Source organism: Epinephelus moara, chromosome 13 (assembly GCF_006386435.1).
Source record: "Epinephelus moara isolate mb chromosome 13, YSFRI_EMoa_1.0, whole genome shotgun sequence".
Classification (NCBI taxonomy): domain Eukaryota; kingdom Metazoa; phylum Chordata; class Actinopteri; order Perciformes; family Serranidae; genus Epinephelus; species Epinephelus moara.
In genome coordinates, this window is record NC_065518.1 from 34,327,835 (window position 1) to 34,349,717 (window position 21,883).

A 21,883-nucleotide genomic window follows, 5' to 3' on the forward strand; every position below is an offset into this window, starting at 1 on the left:
TCTTTGCTTTACAGAGGGTGACTCATCAATTCTTGTTTAATATGACAAATATAAACTTTAGATGAGACAAAACAAAAATGTAAGATGAACAAATTAGGCTCTGCAGTAGTGAAGCTTGTTGCAAGGGAAAAAGTGTGTGTTACATATGTAGGTGCAACATGAGTATGGCCAATTTATTCAAATATAATCTGAGTATTTAGCACTGCAAATATGCCTATATAATTCTCTTGAATGTTTAAAGGAGACCCTTTATGCTTTTCCTTATTATCTGTCATATATAATGTTACAATGTCAGATGTTTAAACTAAATGTGGCCAAAATTGCAAATAATTAGGTAAACATACGTAAAATAAACCCCTGTGAGTAAAAACCTCAGGCTTCAGACCTTTTGGAACACTGTTTTCAATATTTTTTTTCGACTTTGGCTTTAAGCTGACATCAGCTTGTGATGGATTTCTGTATATGTGTATCTACTCAAGGCATGCTACTGCAAATGTTTACATTATGTAGCCGACAGTGTTACATGTAGCTACATGCTAGTGACAATACCTGTAATCATGGTTGCTGGTGTTGTTATTTCTCCCCAATTTTGAATCATATTCCTGCTTGAACATTATTGTCCATTGTTTTTACAATCTTTTATAGCTGATTATTAATGGGAGAAAGCATGTAATCTTGATTCCTCCTATCTATTTATTATTATTCATTTATTATACCCAGAAACACCGACCAATCAAAGCAGCCAGGGCTTTTGTGGGTGGGGAGCTTAAAGAGCAGGCGCTAAAACAAAGTGTCTCAGACAGAGGGAGAATACAGGTGTTCCAGCACTGACAGTATGAGGAAAAAATGAAACATTTACATGACATTAGAGAACATTAATTTATTGTGTCATCTGGACTAAAACCAGACTTTTAAAATACACGTTAGTCTGACTGAAATGATACTAAATTGAATTTCTAAAAGACGGACTAACACACCCAGATAATGCGATTGGGTCTTGAATCACTCCTGTATGTATACAGTCAGGACCCAAACTGGCCTAGGTGCTCTGTGCAACCAAGGAGACACGGTTCATGCTGTGTCAGCTGAAAGAGTTAAATATTTTAAAATACATGGATGGGAGAAAAACATGCAATGGTGACCTAGATCCAATACTAAGAAGCTGAAAGGAGGCATATAACCACCTATTGTAGCAAAGTTGGACATACTTTGGTCAATAAATTGATTCCCCTCCTGTGCTTGTGTACTGGGGCAAGGAGTTAAATGGCCTAGTCGAGCAATATCCATAGCTCGACTTAACTGTGCATGTAAACATAATGTTTTTGACAATTAAAGCATACAAACACATTTCAGTAGACACACAAAATTGTATGTAAGTATGATTGTAAAACTGAGCATAATAAGTCCTCTTTAAGAACTGAAATCCCTTTCACCATGCTGTTACTGTGTAGGTGAGTATTAGGTAAGTAATTAGAAAGTAAAAGAGCCAAACTCAGCCCACATAATGGAGCTTTATATGATATTGGAAAAGCCTATCTTCACCAACCAGATCCACAAAACTATTGAGCTCAGACTGGCTGGACAAAAGTGTGTGCTCAAATATGGGCAAAGTGGATACAAGTATTGTAGCCTAGTTTGTGATCAAGTCTGCATTTATACATCACCAGCTGTCACACTACATCCACCATGGAAAGGTAGGCTGACTTTAAGTCATGATATTATCAAACAGGCAGACAAATCTTCGCCTGGGACCTAATAACAATGTCAGTCTGCTAGCGTTTGTTATTTCTCCAGCTTTCAGTCAGCACAAAAATACAGCCTACAACATACAGAAATTATTACTCACCTTGATTGTCTTCTATAATGTCAAAGCGTGAAGATGGAAAAACCCCATTGAGATGAAGATGAGATAAGAAAAAAGAGGAAAAGAAACACAAAGGTCAGGGTCCTTGAATAAAATTGAATGCAGATTAGATCATCAGTGAGTTCTAAACACTTGAATAGCTTGGCTTTGACACTAATGCTCCCCTCTATCTGCTAGGCAGCACCATGTCTTTGTCATCTCCCCAAGTTCCACTTTCCTTTTTAGAGGGTGAGAGACTATTGAAGGCAAGGTAACAACGTCAGAAAAAACACTGCTGACATACCTCTCCAGAACTATACAACAAAATACAGGTTGTAAATCACACACAGTCCTCACCAAATCTCATAATAATGATATGAATCTAATACATTGATGTCATTTGGAATATTTTGTACAGTATGGTTTTGAGTTTGAAAGGAGTATATGACATTTATTACAGGAAATATTACAATCATTCGAGTAACATTTTTGTGTGATTTATGATTCACTCGATGACTTATTCAAATATGTCAGGATGTGTATTTGCGAAGTAGTCATGATATGTCCATTAGTTCATCTAAGCATGGTCAATTCATGCTGATCCTTGGAAACGTCTGAACACTGAAGCAAAGGGCTTATCGACCTCCTGTTAAAGGAAAAGGTCAAAATGTATTCTTATTCTTACTTATTATATATTCTTATTTACTGTCTCTCCAAGAGTGAGATAAGATGATCAATACCAATCTTTAGTTTGTGTGTGTAGCTCGAGACAGTTGACACGGGTGGATGGATACGTTGTTTATCAAGAAAAAGTTACAGCGCATAACTTATTTTTGAACACTGACAACAAACTGAAGAATTAAGAACAACTCAGTTACCTCCCAGTACATTGGCTGTACAACGGTGAAGCCTTAAAGCAACACAATGGAGGATTGTGCTTTTTACCTCACGGGGTCCCCCTACAGACGAAAAACGGTATTGTCTGTTACAAGTGTCGCAAAAATCTTTCTGCGCGAGCATTTTGTACCTACACGATTAGGCCGATTGCTTTATTTATTTATTCATTTTCGAAACTCAGAAATGAGTTGCTCACTCTCAGGGCTGACCTCCTCACAGCGTGCGCATGCACACACACACACAAACTCATCAGAGTGAAGTCAGACAACAGCAGAGAGGCCCCAGTGCAGATGAAGGGAATATAACTTCAAGATTACTCTAGTTGACGACAACTACGCTTGTTACTGTGAGTAAGTGCGATAAAACCTCTGCCAGCTAAGCCAATGCTTTATCAATACATGTGATCAGCATGTAGAAAGCCATATTTCAATCTGCTCTGTCCGCAGTCTCTCATTCACTGCTATTATGATTTATGATCGCAGTCGACACAAGCACATCGCACTTGCGGTGCTAACAGCAAACTGTTAAAGACAAACTAAAATGAAAGCTGTCCGTATGTAGGCTAACACTTTATCTTAAAATGTACCTGAGGCAGCCGACCTGCAGTCAGCGAGTCTCCTAAGTAGAGGGTAACAGCAGTAACAGCGCCAGATCACCATCGGTCGGGCATCCCTCCTCCTCTTTCAGCTCTCGCCAGCGTGTGAAAGCCGGGCCAATATTAATCCTTGTTCGAGCTCTTGTTTTATCGCGCTCCCGTTTTCTTTTCTATGTCTCCTCGGACAACACCTTCACCTTCTTCCTCTTCTTTGTTGCTACAGCCATGACAACCAAGTCTAACTTTGTTCACCTCGGTTCGGCTATGCTATTCTAAAGAGAGGAGGGGGATATGACGTATGCCGTAAAGCAACCAAATTTTGTAGTCCTTTTTGTGTCCAGGTTCCTACCCAAACCCCGAAACTGCATAGTGCCAGTGCAAGTGAAACATACGCTCTCAAGCAATGACGTAGGTGTCATCCAACCTATTGTGAGTTGATGTACCATCACAAGGATCTTGGATATATATTTTGAGGGCTCAAAAACTCCATTGTGTTGCTTTAACTAGTCAGAATTGAATTTTAGATATTTAAAATCATTAAAATATGGAATTTCCACCAGTCACAATGTCATTGTGGTGTGATGTATGTAAATATCTAAATTTAATATGCCAATTTAAAAGTCGACCAATGGCTTTGTGGTACTTCAATGATATAATGCCCAAATGTCTGAAATGGTTTGTTGAAATGTTGGACATACCAGAAATGTAATAGTTAGGGTTGGGGTTGGGTTTAGGGTTATATCTGAAATAGGTAATAACATTTCATAGATATTTGTGATCGTTATTCTTACTAGTGAAAAAGGAAATACTGATGTCTATAATTAAATTAAAAATATCTGAAAATCAATTTTGACTATAGTCGAAATGTAATTGTAACATGTCAAAGTTGTTTTTACAGATATTTGAACTACTCAAAAGGACATTTTGACACGTGGAATTGTCATTTCCACTAGTGAAAACACTGTGAGAAGGGCTGACATATTAATTAATTTTAGGGGTTGAGGACTCTCAAAATTGCAGCACCTTGTCAATTATTTTTGGACAGCAAAGATAAAAGATGCAATTGAGAAAGTAGCCAGCATGTTATATATATATATGTATATATGTATGTATGTATGTATGTATGTATATGTATATATATATATATGGAGAGAGAGAGAGAGAGAGAGAGAGAGAGAGAGAGCACATATACCATGTGTAAGTGTTGACCCTACCTGCCTCTGTGGATTTGAGTCCAGTCCTGTTGTCTCCGCCTGGTTTGGTTGGAGGCCAGGGGCCCTTCAGCTGCCCTGGTAGTATTTTCCCTTCAAGAGGATCCAGGGAGTGAGGCGGCTGGTTAACTGCGGCCCATGTATACAGCTGGTCATGCTGGGGGAAACAAAACTATTTTACTGAAGTAGAATTTGTTTTCAGCACATTTTGGCTGCTACTCCACGAGGACTGCTACAACATTGTATCATTTAGATAATAATATATGTCTATATATGCTATTCTCTAAACAAATCTAATATAATTGCATGAATGTTTTTCTGTTGGCCTAATATCCAAATCAGAGTACTGAAGACCACATTTATATAGCACTGAGAGCAGCCTAGATTATTATGGTATGGATTCGAATGTAGCAGATTTGTCAGCTAAATTCTTCTTCATTCTGTGAACTCTACCTCAACACTGTATAACATAAATAGGTTTTAAGATGAGTAACACTGTTTACGCCACATGCCTCCCCTACCTTTGTTATGTAACTTAAAATTTGTAACATCAGACAGGAGTGAAAATGAGTCATCCTCAACATTTGTTGTGTTATGGTTTCAGAATGATGAAGACAGTTGGAGACCGGTTAGATACAAAACAGGATGTAGGCTCTACAGGATGATTTTTTTCCCCCTGGCAACTATCAGGTCTTTCCCCAAATGATGTACATATTTTTAGGCAAAGGGCTTGAAAAATAGTGCACAAAGCCGCCATAAAAAATCTCCCCGGGGGAACATGCCAACAGACCCCTCTAGGTTTGGGCTGAGCCCCAAATGTTTACAATGTCTGGCCTGCCAACACTAATGTTACATCTTACAGCAGTCGTATGAATATCATTCATATTTTAATGAGGTAGTTAGATAAATGAACATGGAACAGGAACCAGTGCAGCACCCAGGTAACAACTCCAGCTCATCAGAAGAGAAGAACTAATTCAAAACCACAGAGCAACAGCCAGCTAGATGGCTACTTGGCCAGCGCACTTACTACCATGGATGTTCTTTATTGATGCCCTGCAGTGTGTAATTTGTCTCTGAAGGTAAAAACACACTTTTTTGCCTCAGCATCCTGCAAAAAAAAAAAATTCAGTGCAGCAAGACAGATTTTCTTCCCCAAAATATCCAGACTGGACTCAAAAATCTTTGAAAAATAACTTCCATATTGCATTACAGTATGGGCTCAAGCATCACCATCTACAGTCAGATGCCTAACATCTTAATACAATCAGGTACTAAAAAATAATGGACAAAAAGCCCTTCCGGTGGCATCACTGTCACAAATTAGAGCGATACAATCTTCTTAGCTTTTACAGCTTCATTAACTTTTGTTTCCTGAAATTAGTTTTCAAATGTATCAACAGTCTAGATCCAGAGGCTCTTTCTGGATGAACTCAAAGACAAGCCAATAATGGAGTAACAAGGAGCAGTGTGAATGGCAATTGTAAAATACTGTATCGTAAATCTAAATTTGGACATTCAGCTTTTTCCATGAAGGGCTGTCAACTCTGGAACATATTACTAACGGAAATCAAACTGATTACAGATTTGAAATCCTTTACAACAAAGGTTAAGTGTTAGCTAAAACAAATCAGAGCTGTACCCATTCCTTTAGTATATGTATTGTGGTATGTGTATAGTAGTATGTCTATTATAGTAGATGTATTGTGGTGTAAGTTGTGATGTTTGCATTGTAGTGCAGCGATATGTGTATTGTAGTATGTATGTTGTTGTGTATGTATTGTTGGTGTATGTACTGCGCCACACAGGACCAATAACCACTCCTGCTCAGTGCAGTTTAACTGTAGGATAACATATGTTTCTGAAAACATTTGAGGCAAAACAGTAACAGCATCTTGGTTCATACTTTATCAGCACTGCCTAGTTATACAGTTTGAGCTCAGCTTTTTCAGCCTCTGTTTTTACAATACAGGAAACAGCATGGAGCCCACTTCCTGTTTACAAAGTCTTGTACTACAGCAAAACAGTGCCCTCAAATATGTTTCTGAAGGCAAGCAAGAAATAGGCAGTGCAGTAACAGAACCATGGTTTATATTTGATCAGCACTGCTTAGTTTATAGTTTAATCTGAGTTTGATCTGAGTTTGAGATCCGCTTCTACTCTTTTTGTGTCTGTGGTTACAGTACAATCTGTAGTTTGAGCAACAGACTGAGAGCCAGCAAGTTCACGTCATGCAGTGGATTTGAGCTGAGAGACGAGCATGAAGTATCTCATCACATCACATCCACATCTCCTTTCAATCAGATAGACCAGGCTGCTTTTGTGCCACGATGCTTCTTTGCTAATGCATAGATGGGTGAGAAAATCCACTTATTTGCTTGTGGTTTTGTAAGGCCACAACCACTACTGGCAGGCAATGATGGATGCTCCTGGTGGGTAGACTCTGCAATTTGCAGATCACAAACTGCAAACTTGTGAAACTGGTGCGTGCAAAAGGGTGGACAAAATTCACAACAAACTGAACAATTATGATGATAATAATGATCAATCAAATTATAATACATGATCAACATTGCATTATAATGCAATGTAATAATGCTAATGAAGTTTAAACACAAAATAAAAACAAAAAGGCCTCCATTACAATACATAAAAACACAGCACAACAAACATAACCAAGGTGCACAGGTGGTAAAAGGTGTATGAAGTGTGGCTACATACGTCAAATTTGGCTGCTGCTGTGGAGGTGATGTGGGTAGTGCTGCCTCCCAGCTGCTCTCTGAAGCAGTCAGTGAAAGGCAGCAGGAGACCTATGGCCAAGATCCTGGAGCAGAGCCTCTCAGCCTCCTCCGGCTCCTCCTGTTGCTGCTGCAGGAACAGCTTCTCCAGAAGAGTTCGACCTGGACAGCCAGTGAAGAAAACACAACCTATGTGACTATATGTGAGAACTTGACAACAATAACTACAGCTGATGGACTTCTTTCCCTTCTTCCATAAATATTATTCTGTGATAAATATGGAGAAGTTGAGCATTTTAGTGCAGGACTGCCAGAGATTTACATCTCTCCCACGGACAATAGGCCTACACACACACACACACAGCACCTGGAAGAAGATCAGCTCTGCACTCAGGATTTCAGGTGAATGGGTTATGATACAGTGCTTGTTAAGGTTGTTTAGCAACCTCAGCTCTTAAAAGCTGGCAAAAAAAGGTACAGGAGTAGCATCTAGCGCATGACCTCACGTTTTCCAGGCAGTTAAAGATGTGGCACATGTTTGGCCCTTTAAGGCAGAGAGAGCACACCTCTCTGCCCTTCCACATGCGTACAAGGAAAGCATGAGGCAGAAAGAGCAAACCTCCCTGCGCTTCCATGCGCCTACACGGAAAGCCTAAGGCAGGGAGAGCAGCAGCAAAGACCCCCTGGAAACAGAACAGAGCCAGCATCAATGACAAACAGAAATGACACTGATAAGTCAGACACTACATAAAAGGAGGGACCGCGGTGGAGGACAGGCTGCGGCAGTAGGCAGGCTTAAAAAGTTTAAATAGGGTGCCATGAAAGAGAGTGCCCATTTGAATCATGTGACCTATCAGCTGACTCCCTTCCATCAGTCAGCAGCTCTATCAGTTGATTGGGCTGATTGAGATCAGCTGATGTAGCTGAGATGTGAGCTGAACTCGACACTGTGTCCTGCCTGAACTAACCCTATGGGCCCTAGGCCTTTTTGGGGTATTTTTACTGCCTTTACTTTTAAGCTCATATCACAGTCATTATAAAGGCTACATACACATGCTATATCTTGTTTTTTTTTTTCAGGACAATCTGGGCTAAGCAGATTTGCCATCATTTCATGTTCTTCTATGTGCCTGTATTTTATATTAATTTTTATATCAATGAAAAAAACAAATCCGTGTTACTAAATTCTTACATTTTNNNACAAATGTGGATAGACAGGGAGAAACACACGCAAGCCTAAGACGTGGTAAGATACGATATTCCTCACTATATGAAGTGACTGATAACAAGATCTGTATAATGGATTGTAAAGAAATTCGTCAGGTTTTTATTTTGTAGACAATTAATCTGGATTTATAGCATGATGGGATGACAGTACAACGATGTGTGTGGTATCACTGGAAAGCTCTGCTCGTGCGCTTTCATGTGATATGCATGGCATTTCTGTGCGAGCCTGCATTCGCGAGTAATCCATCTAAGAGTAATGTGTGTGCAGAGCTGCATGAAAGCTCTGTTATACGTAATTTTAGTGTAACTTTATCATTTTTCTTCGCTGTGAAAACATTGGACTACTGACAAGTGCTTGGTCTTGTCGGAAAGCTACAATTCCGCTGTTTTCTCTATTGATTCACGTGATATGCGTGGCATATCACGTGAATCAATAGAGAAAATCAATAGAGAAGAACAGGTATGAATTTGGACGCACTATGCGTCGTTCGGGACCATAGGGCTAAGNCCGACAAGTGCTTGGTCTTGTCGGAAAGCTACAATTCCGCTGTTTCACGTGATATGCCACGCATATCACGTGAAACAATAGAGAAAATCAATAGAGAAGAACAGGTATGAATTTGGACGCACTATGCGTCGTTCGGGACCATAGGGCTAAGCTTTGTTCAGTTTTTTTTTAAAAACTTTAAAAACTGTTGGATACTTATGGCCAAGAAATCAGTCTTCTGCAGAAATCTAGCTTTGCAAAATCAGATGTCTTTACTCCCCTTGTCAAGTTCTGGAAATTTAGCTTCTCAGGTATATGTCATCCAAAATACTCCAGTTAGCATTGCACTCCTATATCATTGTCAGATTCACTATGGACAGTTAAAAAGAGGATCAAAATCAGCAGAGCCACAGATATCGTTTCTCTGACAACAACAGTTTGGCATGAACTTTGGGTGTGGTACAGTAGCAAGTAGCATCTAATGTAACCTCGGGTCACTAGCCTCGAGCAGAGATAAAGAGTGTAACATATTGTAGACATTTATCAGATTTCACAAAGCTCCCTCTGGAGACACTAAGCTTTATATACCTTTTATCATATATGCAGTAATACTGCTGAACACCTAAAAACTTTGATCTAAAAAATCAGTGGAGTTCAGATAACTAAACTACTTAAACTTCTACTGTAATCCTGAAAATGTTGTATGACTGTGGCAGCAGTTTGGTAGAGTGATAAAATGTGACAACTGATCAACTGCATGTAAAGGGGAAGGCTGCGATCATGTGACCAATGCACTGACGAGAGTCAGTATGACAGCTTCTAAATGCTTTTTGTCATCAGCTAAGAGTCTTTTAGTTCTTGTTGTTTTTACTTATTCTTCCTGCAACAGGCTTCTAGTATCTTTGAGATTCTTGGGTTGTCGTGCATCAACTGCTCTTTTGAGGTCTATCCACAGATTTTTAATGATGTTTAGGTCAGGGGACTGTGAGGGCCATGGCAAAACCTTCAGCGTGCACCTCTTGAGGTAGTCCATTGTAGATTTCAAGATGTGTTTAGGATCATTGTCCTGTTGTAGAAGCCATCCTCTCTTCATCTTCAGCTTTTTTACAGATGTTGTGATGTTTGCTTTAAGAATTTGCTGGAATATAATTGAATCCATTTTTCCCTCTGCCTGTAAAATGACAGGTGTTCTTTTTTATGAAATTCTGCATCCTTTTTTCTCCAAATATACCTTTGTGTCCAAAAAGTCCTGTTTAAAATTTATTGGTCCACAGGACTTGTTTCCAAAAAGCATCAGGCTTGTTCAGACGTTCCTTTGCAAACATCTCACTTGCGGTGAGGATGCAGGAAAGGTTTTCTTCCAGTGACTCTTCCCTTAAGGTCATATTTGTACAGGTGTTGCTGCACAGTAGAACAGTGCACCACCACTCCAGAGTCTGCTAACTCTTCCTGCAGGTCTTTTACAGTCAAACAAGGTTTTGATTTGCATTTCTAGCAATCCCACAAGCACTTCTCTCAGAAAGTTTTCTAGGTCTTTGAGACCTCAACTTGACCTCCACAGTTCCTGTTAACTGCCATTTCTTAATTACATCATGAATTGAGGAAACAGCTACCTGAAAACACTTTGCTATCTTCTTATAGCCTTCTCTTTCTTTCTGTCCATCAGTTATTTTAGTTTTAAGAGTGCTAAGCAGCTGATTGTTGAGACAAGTACTTAGAAAGTTTTGAAATTTGCATCGCCTAGCCTTTCATAACAACATAGTGCTAGTAAGCTAATTAAGGTCTGAGACCTTGGTAAAGTTTGTCTGAGAGCTCAAATGTCTTGGGGTGCCCAAACTTTTGCATGGTGCTCCTTTCCTTTTTTCNATGTCTTTACTCCCCTTGTCAAGTTCTGGAAATTTAGCTTCTCAGGTATATGTCATCCAAAATACTCCAGTTAGCATTGCACTCCTATATCATTGTCAGATTCACTATGGACAGTTAAAAAGAGGATCAAAATCAGCAGAGCCACAGATATCGTTTCTCTGACAACAACAGTTTGGCATGAACTTTGGGTGTGGTACAGTAGCAAGTAGCATCTAATGTAACCTCGGGTCACTAGCCTCGAGCAGAGATAAAGAGTGTAACATATTGTAGACATTTATCAGATTTCACAAAGCTCCCTCTGGAGACACTAAGCTTTATATACCTTTTATCATATATGCAGTAATACTGCTGAACACCTAAAAACTTTGATCTAAAAAATCAGTGGAGTTCAGATAACTAAACTACTTAAACTTCTACTGTAATCCTGAAAATGTTGTATGACTGTGGCAGCAGTTTGGTAGAGTGATAAAATGTGACAACTGATCAACTGCATGTAAAGGGGAAGGCTGCGATCATGTGACCAATGCACTGACGAGAGTCAGTATGACAGCTTCTAAATGCTTTTTGTCATCAGCTAAGAGTCTTTCAGTTCTTGTTGTTTTTACTTATTCTTCCTGCAACAGGCTTCTAGTATCTTTGAGATTCTTGGGTTGTCGTGCATCAACTGCTCTTTTGAGGTCTATCCACAGATTTTTAATGATGTTTAGGTCAGGGGACTGTGAGGGCCATGGCAAAACCTTCAGCGTGCACCTCTTGAGGTAGTCCATTGTAGATTTCAAGATGTGTTTAGGATCATTGTCCTGTTGTAGAAGCCATCCTCTCTTCATCTTCAGCTTTTTTACAGATGTTGTGATGTTTGCTTTAAGAATTTGCTGGAATATAATTGAATCCATTTTTCCCTCTGCCTGTAAAATGACAGGTGTTCTTTTTTATGAAATTCTGCATCCTTTTTTCTCCAAATATACCTTTGTGTCCAAAAAGTCCTGTTTAAAATTTATTGGTCCACAGGACTTGTTTCCAAAAAGCATCAGGCTTGTTCAGACGTTCCTTTGCAAACATCTCACTTGCGGTGAGGATGCAGGAAAGGTTTTCTTCCAGTGACTCTTCCCTTAAGGTCATATTTGTACAGGTGTTGCTGCACAGTAGAACAGTGCACCACCACTCCAGAGTCTGCTAACTCTTCCTGCAGGTCTTTTACAGTCAAACAAGGTTTTGATTTGCATTTCTAGCAATCCCACAAGCACTTCTCTCAGAAAGTTTTCTAGGTCTTTGAGACCTCAACTTGACCTCCACAGTTCCTGTTAACTGCCATTTCTTAATTACATCATGAATTGAGGAAACAGCTACCCGAAAACACTTTGCTATCTTCTTATAGCCTTCTCTTTCTTTCTGTCCATCAGTTATTTTAGTTTTAAGAGTGCTAAGCAGCTGATTGTTGAGACAAGTACTTAGAAAGTTTTGAAATTTGCATCGCCTAGCCTTTCATAACAACATAGTGCTAGTAAGCTAATTAAGGTCTGAGACCTTGGTAAAGTTTGTCTGAGAGCTCAAATGTCTTGGGGTGCCCAAACTTTTGCATGGTGCTCCTTTCCTTTTTTCTGTATTGTACAAAACAAAAATAATACACTAAAACTGCTTATAAATGTTGGAAAGCATGTTTCATTTTTAACTTCATGCCTTCTGGAGATCAGTTCATCTTCAACTCACTTAACTATTCACAGTAAACCTTTGCATGCCACTGTATGAACTGTTGTATGAGGGTTCATTGCTTAGTGTGTTGTTTAGAGTTTGTGTCCATTCCATATTTCTATGAGACCAGGTTGTTTCAAGAATTCTAACCTAATTATTCACAATACTAGTTTCTTATAAATGCCTGTAGGTGATGACCCTTACCTCTGCACCCTCAAGAGAAAATTGATTACAACCTTGCAGTCCAGATAGAAAAGCCCAGAGCGCCTAAACAGTCATCTTTTTCGCTTCATACATTCATGATGTGTATTACAGTAAAATGACCAAATTGCTGACTTCTATTTATCTTTGTTTTTGCGATAAATGTACAAAAGACAAAGGTTATTCTGTGAATTTAAGGAACAGCACATGAGCAGGCATAGATCAATGAAAAAAGGTTGAGCTCGTCTCCAGCTAAAAATACCTTTATGTATTTATTGATAGCAAACCAGTTGACACAAATGCTAACTGCAGTATGCCAAAACTCAACAACATCTATTTTTAGAGGATTAACTACATGCTTTCAATGCACCAGAGAGGTTATGCCTGCCATGTATTGATATTTTTATTGAATAATGTTTTCACTGACCTGTAGGTATAGAAACATTGGAGGTACTGTAAGATTCATCTACAGGAGATTAATCAGCTGTTCCAAAACTACTAAGGTGGAACAGCTTGTGTACATCCTGTCAGAGATAATGGTGCTTGGAATCAGCAGTGTCATTGTGGTTGCTGATGTCTAGCTGAAGAAATCCAAAGGCATCCAGTTAACAGCATACAATCAATATTTGTGTGTCCTCAGAGCTGTTAATGCATACTTGTTAAATTAGGTCTCCTTCTTTGTTTTTGCCCTCGGGACACAATAAATATCATCTGATCTGAAACTGAGACCGCTCTGTACTCACCTGTGAAGACGTCCTGAAAGCCGCAGGTAGAAACCTGTCCACAGGAGGATCTTCTGGTACCACAGATGGGTTGACTGCCTCCTCCTCTGTAGCCCACCAAATATTCTCCTGAACCTCCTCCATCCTCCTCTCTGCTCCTCATCCTCCTCTCAAGCTCCTCCGTCCAGTCAGCTGAGCGACTCAGAGGCCCAGCGAGGCTTCGAGAGCGCTGCCTACGGACCTGATGACCCTCAGCCATCGTCCTGTCAACATTAACATTTCAGATTAGCTTTACTTTGAAAACAGATCACAGTCATACAGTTAAATAACACAGGCCAAATTACAATGATAAAATCAAAGTAGCTTTCGAAGGACCAAATCAGTCTTCTTGCATTTTGCTATCTATTCAGTATGAATCTTGTGGTTTTAATGCAGACTATTTTTCAGAGTATGCTGTGATGTTTCATATTTTTGTTTTCATTACTTTGAAGCAGTCGAAGGTTGCCATTCATGTACATACGTATGAAAGTCTGCATTTAAAAACCTAAAACCTGCTTTGGTTAGGTGATCCATCTAAACAGTGCAACTGAAAGGCATTGATCTGCACTGCAACTTAATGTGTTGTGATGTGTTACTTCAACAACAAAAGCAGGCATCATGCTAGCTAGTGAAGGAACGCATATCACCAGGATGTTGTGTCTACACAAGTTGACTTTTAAACTATGTGGCAATTGATGGAAACAAATGTTGGTCTAGAGGAGGAAAAGGCAGGTATACTGTAAAGCCCTTTCCAGACATGAAGTATGTAACATTGCTGGCTCATCTATCTGTTAAAGTGATGACTATTTGTCATTCAGACAGAGGTGACTTTCACACTAATGTTGCTTACAACTCTGACATGACAGGATATTTATGGAAAGAGCTGTGTGCATGCTGGCACCTGGTGCAGGAGAGTTGAGAATGAGACATCAGATTCACGTAAATGGGTGCATGTCTGTAAGGGGCTTAAAAGACAGTTCACCCCAAAATCAAAAATACATATTTTTCCTCTTACCTGTAATGTTGTTTATCAGTCTAGATAGTTTTGTGATGTTTGCCTTCTCTCGGACTTAATGGGACTACATGGCATTCGGTTTGTGGTGCTCAAAACGTCAAAGAAATACATTTGAAAATCGCAACAGCAATGTCTCTTTCCAGAAATCATGGCTTGGTTACTCAAGATAATCCTCAGACCTTGCTGTGAGCAGTTTAATTGAAGGAAAGATTTTCTTTCTAACAAACTACACCTGCCAAATTAATCACCGCACAGAAAAAAGTGTGCATCTACTTACGGATGAGAGGCTACTGCTTGCTCACCTGAGGTAGTTACTGTCACAGGTCACAAGCACAGGCCTTCTATAATAAAACTCACAGCAAGGTCTGTGGATTATCTTGTGTAACCGGGCCATAATTTCTTGAAAGAGACAGTGCTGTCGAGTTTTTTAATTGTATTTCTTTTGCACTTAGAGCATCATAAGCAGAGTCATCTAGTTCCATTATACTGGAGAGAAGGCAGACATCTCCATGACCAATATCTCCAACACTCAGCAACTCATACCAAAACAATCTAGACTGATAAATGGCACAAGAGAAATATGTAGTTTTGCTTGTGGGATGGACTGTCCCTTTAAGTGATTTTGGTGAAAGTGCTAACTTGTGAAAAAACACTTGTATGGTATTTCCATCACTGATGTGAAATATTTAAGCTATTTGTGGAAAAAAGTTTTTTGTTTTTTTTGGGTTTTTTTAAAGATTATTTTTTGGGCTTTTTGCCTTTAATATACAGGACAGTGTGAAATGGGGAGACAGAGAGTGGGGGCAGCAAAGGGTTGCAAGCTGGAGTTGAACTCTTGACCGCTGCAGCGAGGCATCACCTCTATACATGGGGCGCCGGCACTATCCACTAAGCTACCCACGCCCCGGAAAAAGTATTTTTGATATAATTTTTCATCATTTAAATCCAAAAACTGTAAAACTGTGGTGTAAGTACCTCCAATTTAGAAGCTGTGAACAATATACATCCATTTAAACCACTCCAGCAAGCAGCAATTATCCAATCCCAGCTTAGTAACAGTATGGCAGGCCTGTCAGTCTTTCACATTCTGAAGTGGTGTGCAGCTGGCTCTATAAAGAGCCATCTACACCCATCCTCATGGGTCCTCATCCTTAAAGTCTTTTCTGAAGTAAAAGTGAAACACCATTTGAGAATCTTAACAGCATAAATCGTGCCTCTGTGTCAGCCCAGTCCCCAGAAGATAACACTGGCATTGTATGTTTCTGCAAACCACAGATGCGGTACACTTATATGTTTCATACATATCATATCAATGTTTCTAAAGAGACGTGGTATATGAGCTGACTTGGTCATCGGGAGGGGGAGGGATGGTGGACAGCATGTAAGCTAGGCAAGACTCTTGCAAAGCTGCAGACCACTGTTTGAGACCAAAAGAAAACACTTGTGTTTTAGGGAGTCATTGCTTTGTTTCCAGCTGCCTTTTGAGGCACCAAATGTGGATGTTTTGTAGCAACCTCTCGTTATTTTCACAGCAGGAACAGTGCCACGAGAACCAGGTGTTTTTTGGGGTGCCCCATATCTGGGTGCTATATTTTCCTAACCATAACCAAGTGGTTTTTCATGCCTAAACCTAAGGGCGCGTTAACCACAGCATTGCTGAAATGTAAAGTTTCAAGCAAATGCAATGTAGGATATCCATGGGTTGCAGAAATGTACAATGCCAACATTTGAAAAGAGGAAGATTGCTGTTCCATTATCTTCATGACTTCCCCACTGATCAACAGCAAGTGAGGATGCTGACTTTTTACATGGGAAATCTTGGTTTTTGCTTCATACACAGTACTTAGTTAACACTAAGTTAACACAATATCATGTATGTAGTTATTAAAATGATATTTAAGTTATCTTATCAGGGTTTTGATTTTCTTACGAGTCAGGTTTTCAGCCAACTCAAAGAGCTGGTGTTAGTTAGCTAGCTAGTTAGGTACAGCTAAACTACATCTAATGAAATCTACCAGAAACAATATAAGTCAGCAAAATAGACAGTCCAAAATGATCATCTGCTTTTGCCTATTTCAATGGTAAATCTGCCACTGCTATTGTTGCAGATGTACAGTGTGAAAATAAAATGTTTGACAGGCATTGCAACAGTAACTAATTGGGGGCGGGGCTAAGTGATGGTTCATTTTCATTTTATTACATTGTGGGTTTATTTCTATAGCTTTGGGTATTATTCAGTTCTGATAACATTATATTCACTAAGGTATTGCTGAGATCTGGGAGCATGGTGACATTAGCCCATTACATGGCAAGACACACAAGTAGTCAATCAGACAGGTTTTTAAAAAGCCAGCAGTTTAGACATGTTACGTATGTAAACCACTCTATTTGGAGATAAAATCCCAACCACGCCTGAAATGTTGCTAATAATCCCTCATTGCTCAAAAAGATTGCAGCAAGAACAGTAGGTCAGGGTTCAACCAGGTATCATGAAGCTTTCCGTTATAATTTCATAATTTTGTACTTTTGACTTCCAAGTTTGACCAACCTGGGGTTTTGGTCACAACCTGCCTGATTATCAGACTCTTTAGGTTTCTTCTTGCTGTCTGACTTCTTTTTAGCAACAACACATTACCAGACCTCAGCAATTAATTACATTGTTGAGTACCAATAACAAGGGAAGATGCCCAAAATTACTACAATAAGACCCGAATTGTAGTAAACTGTAAATATCCTCCTTATCTAACAAAGGGAATCCATGTTTTCCGCAACGCTGCTTAACATCACCTCATGACTGTTAAAACCATTTATGGCTATAGACTGTAAATAAAGACGGACGACGCACCTCCACTTCCTGTCACTGTACAGAAATGAAGCCAAAATATCACAGTTATAGGGGAGGGGCTGCCATTTTGCGCTGTGATGTCACTTGGACCCAGAATCTACACAGTAGCTATCGGGAAGTGGAGCTGTGATGTCAAGTTCCAGGTGTAAATATGGACAGTGCAAGCAGTGCGGTTGCATTGGGGCCCGTGGGGTAAAGGGCCCCATAGAGAGTTGGGAGAAGAATGGGCACAATTCAGACTGCCTCCTCAAAAATACAACTGTAATTACATAAGAAGCCATGTTAAACAAAAAGTATGCCATTTGCTGTTTATGCCCTCAAAAAGGTCAAGAGGGCCAAGTCAGTAGCAATCTATGCCAAAATGTTATGCTTATTCTACAAAAACTATAAAAGCTAAAAGTGAACTACATAGTTACTCATACAACTCTACTCTACTTACTTTTTTTCTTTGGTATTTTTGCCATATACAGATGATACAAAGATGACTGCTGGTGTGTTATGGTGTTCAGTGTTAATTCCTTAATTGATCATGTGATGAGATGCTGGAATATATGGTAGCTAATTTAGCCACAAATCTGGCACTGGGGCCATCATGACTACCTTACGCCACTGAGTCCCGGCCCTTACACTAGTCCAATCCAATGGCAGGCAGCACCTTTGATCACAAGCGCACCGATTGACTCATGCAAGCTGTCAATCATGATGTCACAATCCCTTTATATAGCATCAAATAACTTTTTAAAACCAAACTTAAATGATAAACTAACACTTGAACATACATCAGTGTGAAAAGAGCCACCTAACCTACCTACATGTACCTTGAGTTTTTAGTTTGGCCCATGTTCTATCTGCTAACATGGAGGCTGCAGGGCTTATGACCTATACTACAGCCAGCCACCAGGGGTCGATCAATATGTTTTCACTTCATTTCTGGGGAGCTGTTGTGCCGTCCATATACAGTCTGGTTAAAACCAAATCCAACTTTATGTTAAAAAGCATCATATGAGCAGCTATATCTTCATGCAAGAAATTAAACAAAATTAAATGTATGTTACAACACCACAGGTACCTGTGGAGGTGATGGTTGGCTCTGCGCGGGGACAGGGGGCTGTGGGAGGGGGACAGGGCTGGGGACTGTCCTGGGGAGCTTAGCTGTCTCGTGGTAGTCTTGATGTAGGAGGGGAAGATGGGAGGGTAGGGTTTCACCACAGGGCTAGAGGAGGTGGATGAGTGGGTGGACCTGAGGAGTCGTTTGGCCAGGGTGGGGCTCTCCTGGGGAGGCAGGAAGGACACGCTGCTCCTCCTGCACTCCTGGTTGGAGGGGGAGGCACTGGTGCTGGCAGCAGCAAAGTGGTGGGATTCGGATCCAGCACTCAAGCAGTCCTCTAGGGACTCTGCACTGGTACCCGAGCCCAACTGACCCTCACCTTCTCCAAACACGGTCCCTGAGCTCAGCACTTCGGTGGGTTCTGGACTTTTGATGTGGCTGTCTGCGGTTGGAGGACTGAGATCCACATCCACCCCGGGCTCCCTCTCCTCCTCTACTTCACCTCCAGTTTCCTCCTCGTCCCCCGAGGTTTTCCCAGCACTGTCAAATGTGAGATCAGGGAAGCTGTTAGCACTGGTTGTCATGGCGACAGGGCTGACTGCTTCCCCCCCTGCAGTAGCCATGGTGATGTCTGTGTGAGGGGGCTGCTGCACCCAAGCATGCTGGTCTTTTGTGCCTGTGGCAACACAAAGAGAGGCTTCTCTCTCCCTCTGCCCCTTCCCATTTAGCTCCGGATGCTCCACCTCCTCCTTTTCCTTCTCCTCCCTCCTCTCATGCACCTCTGTGTACGAAGGGAGGTGTGGTGCTGGAGGCTGGTCCACGTGCTTGACAGAGCCAGACAGAGTCCCTGTCTCTAGGAATGACAGGGCATCAGAGCCCAGCTCTAATTCTGGGGTCAGGTCAAGCACCTCAGGAGGAGTTAATTTAATGACCCCATTACTCTGCTTCCTCCTCTCCTCTCCTCCTCCCCAGCTCAGATCCCCTTCCCCTTCCTGTGCTTCCACAATTGAGTTAACCCCCCCATGCTGTTGGTGCTGAAGCCTTATAGCAAGCTGGATGTCTGCAAGCAAATCCTCGTGGTCAGCTGCTGAGTGGAAGCTGTATATATCTGTGTCCGACCCTGAGCTCCCTCCTTTCTGCCCTCCATCCTCTGCGGGAGATGTTGCTGCTGTCGAGGCTTTCCGCTGCACCTCCTGCCTCTGCTCCCGTCCGTCTCCATCCTTTCTCCCCGGCTCTGGTCTCTTTTTCTTCTCGGCCTCAGTGTCTGACTGTCCAAGCTCATCTGCAGACATTTCAGGTGTTTTTGTGCTGTCCAGTTCGTCATGTTGAGATGCTAAAACGTCCTCCTTTGAGCCTGTTACTGATGAACACGCGTCTCCTTTCCCTTTCAGGTTGCCCTTTCTCTTCCGGATGGAGAAAACAGAGGACTTGGACTCTGATTTGTTTTTCTTCTTTCCTGGTCCTGTGCCATGCATCCCCCCTCCTCCTCCTCCTCCACCGCTGCCTGCTCCTTTACCTCCATGCTTACTGTGGAGTTTCTTTCCTCCTTTTTTTGTGATGTCCCCTCCTCCCTCTCTCCATCCTTCATCCAGCGAAGGGTAGCTTCCATTACCCGATGCTGCTGCAGCTTTCTTTTGCTTAGCCTCCTGGTTGCCCATGTTGATGATAAGCGTTTGATGCTTTCCTGCCTCCCCTCAGGTCATGCCTATAGGAGCTCCTCCTGCCTTGGGGAGCTTTAAGATGCCTGTGCCTGGAAAAGGTAGAACCGTCTTGGCCTAATCTGTGGATGCTCGTCTGGTGGAGGAAGAGGAGGAGGAGCTGCTGGTGCTGATGGTGCTTTTTTTCATATCTCTGTTGTGCGACGATCTTCCTCGTTGTTTTCTGGTGACGAAGGCTGGTGTGGCAGTGATGTTGACGCTGATGCAGGAGAGACATAGAGCTCCCTCTTCCTCCTCCCCCTCCCTCTCTCTCTCTCTCTCTCTCTCTCTCTCTCTCTTTCTTACCCTCCCCCTCCTCCTCCTCCTCCTCTCCATCTGCTGAAAGGAGTGACGCAGGCACTGCGTGCTCAGTGGAGCTCTGACAAGGAGGCAGACTGGGAGAGATGCAGAGAAACTGGGACTGGGACACAAAGCTAGGCCTGCCAGCAAAAAGAATAAAAAGACCCTGAGAGGAATAAAGATGCTGCTGGCGACTGTGACACTGTGCTGGAGCTGACGGGGTAGGGGGAGTGGGTTGAGTTGGAAATGTGCACCCTCCTCTTGGCTGAGCATTCTCATTTGGTCTGTCACTGCAGCTAATCACACAGTTGCTCACTACATCTCCCAAGATTCCCTGATTCCTGCCTACATCACCCATAATGCAAAGTGTGGGTTAGACTCCAGTAAAGGGACCTCTCATGCAGCTCTGTGTCACTGCAGGTTCTTACATCAAATATGGCCTTCATTTTCTTTTTAACAGTTAACATACACAAATAATAATGTTTATTCTAACAAAAAGCAAGGCTGTGCCTTTTGTTTAATTTCAAAAGTAGTCATTAAACAACAGTTTTAGGTATATAACGCTCACTGTTAATGGCATTTTCATTGTTATTTTGTTATTTTAATGATCAACATAGTTGAAGGAAAAAAAACAGTCTCACCACAAGGTTCTCTCAGTAGCTGTAGTGGAGCTTTTGATGACATCACACGATCCTCCCTAACTAATGGAGCTCTCACGGAAATGTATCCAGCTGGCACCGGACATCAATATGACGTCAGAAAAACACTGGACTCTTACATTGAACAGACATTAAATTTCCCAGCTGGCACACGACGGACCTTCAAGGTTGAATTGTGGTTGAAATTATGTCAGTTGCTGTTTCAACATTAAAACAACTTTGAAACAATGTTTATTTCTTATAGTTGTAAAACGGTTAACAAAATTCTCATAAATCAACATTCTGATGTTTCAACATTGAAACAATGTTGAAACATTTTTAAGGATTAAAAATTTTCAAGCAACATTGCAAAATCAATGTTGATTCATCCCAGAAAATCATAAAACATAATTCAGCAGTGATTTAACCATGGTGTATGACGTTGATTCAACAGTGAATAAACTGTGCGGAGTTTGCATGTTCTCCCCATGTCAGCGTGGGTTTTCTCCAAGTACTCCGGCTTCCTCCCACAGTCCAAAGACATGCAGATTGGGGATAGGTTAATTGGTGACTCTAAATTGTCCATAGGTGTGAATGGTTGTCTATCTCTACATGTCAGCCCTGCGATAGTCTGGCGACCTGTCCAGGGTGTACCCTGTCTCTTGCCCAATGTCAGCTGGGATAGGCTTCAGCCTCCCCCGCGACCCTCAAGAGGATAAGCGGTTAGAAAATGGATAGATGGATGGATGCCACCTGGGTTCGGCTGGAATGAAAAATTACAATTTTAAATGTCTAACAACGTTAGAATTTCACATTGTGTGAATG

At 41.2% G+C, this 21,883-nt stretch overlaps 1 protein-coding gene across 1 annotated transcript in view; it reads right to left on the reverse strand.

The window, feature by feature from the left end:
- Window positions 1-20,394, reverse strand: part of LOC126399964 (formin-2-like) — a 52,230-nt gene extending 31,836 nt beyond the window's left edge. The window contains exons 1-5 of the mRNA XM_050060334.1: window positions 18,445-20,394; window positions 13,498-13,739; window positions 7,268-7,446; window positions 4,550-4,703; window positions 1,847-1,858 (exon numbers count right to left, since the gene is read on the reverse strand). Coding sequence (XP_049916291.1) covers window positions 1,847-1,858; window positions 4,550-4,703; window positions 7,268-7,446; window positions 13,498-13,739; window positions 18,445-20,081 — 2,224 coding nt within the window. The 5' untranslated portion in view covers window positions 20,082-20,394. The remainder of the gene's footprint in view (window positions 1-1,846; window positions 1,859-4,549; window positions 4,704-7,267; window positions 7,447-13,497; window positions 13,740-18,444) is intronic.
- Between the last annotated feature and the right edge of the window lie 1,489 nt (window positions 20,395-21,883).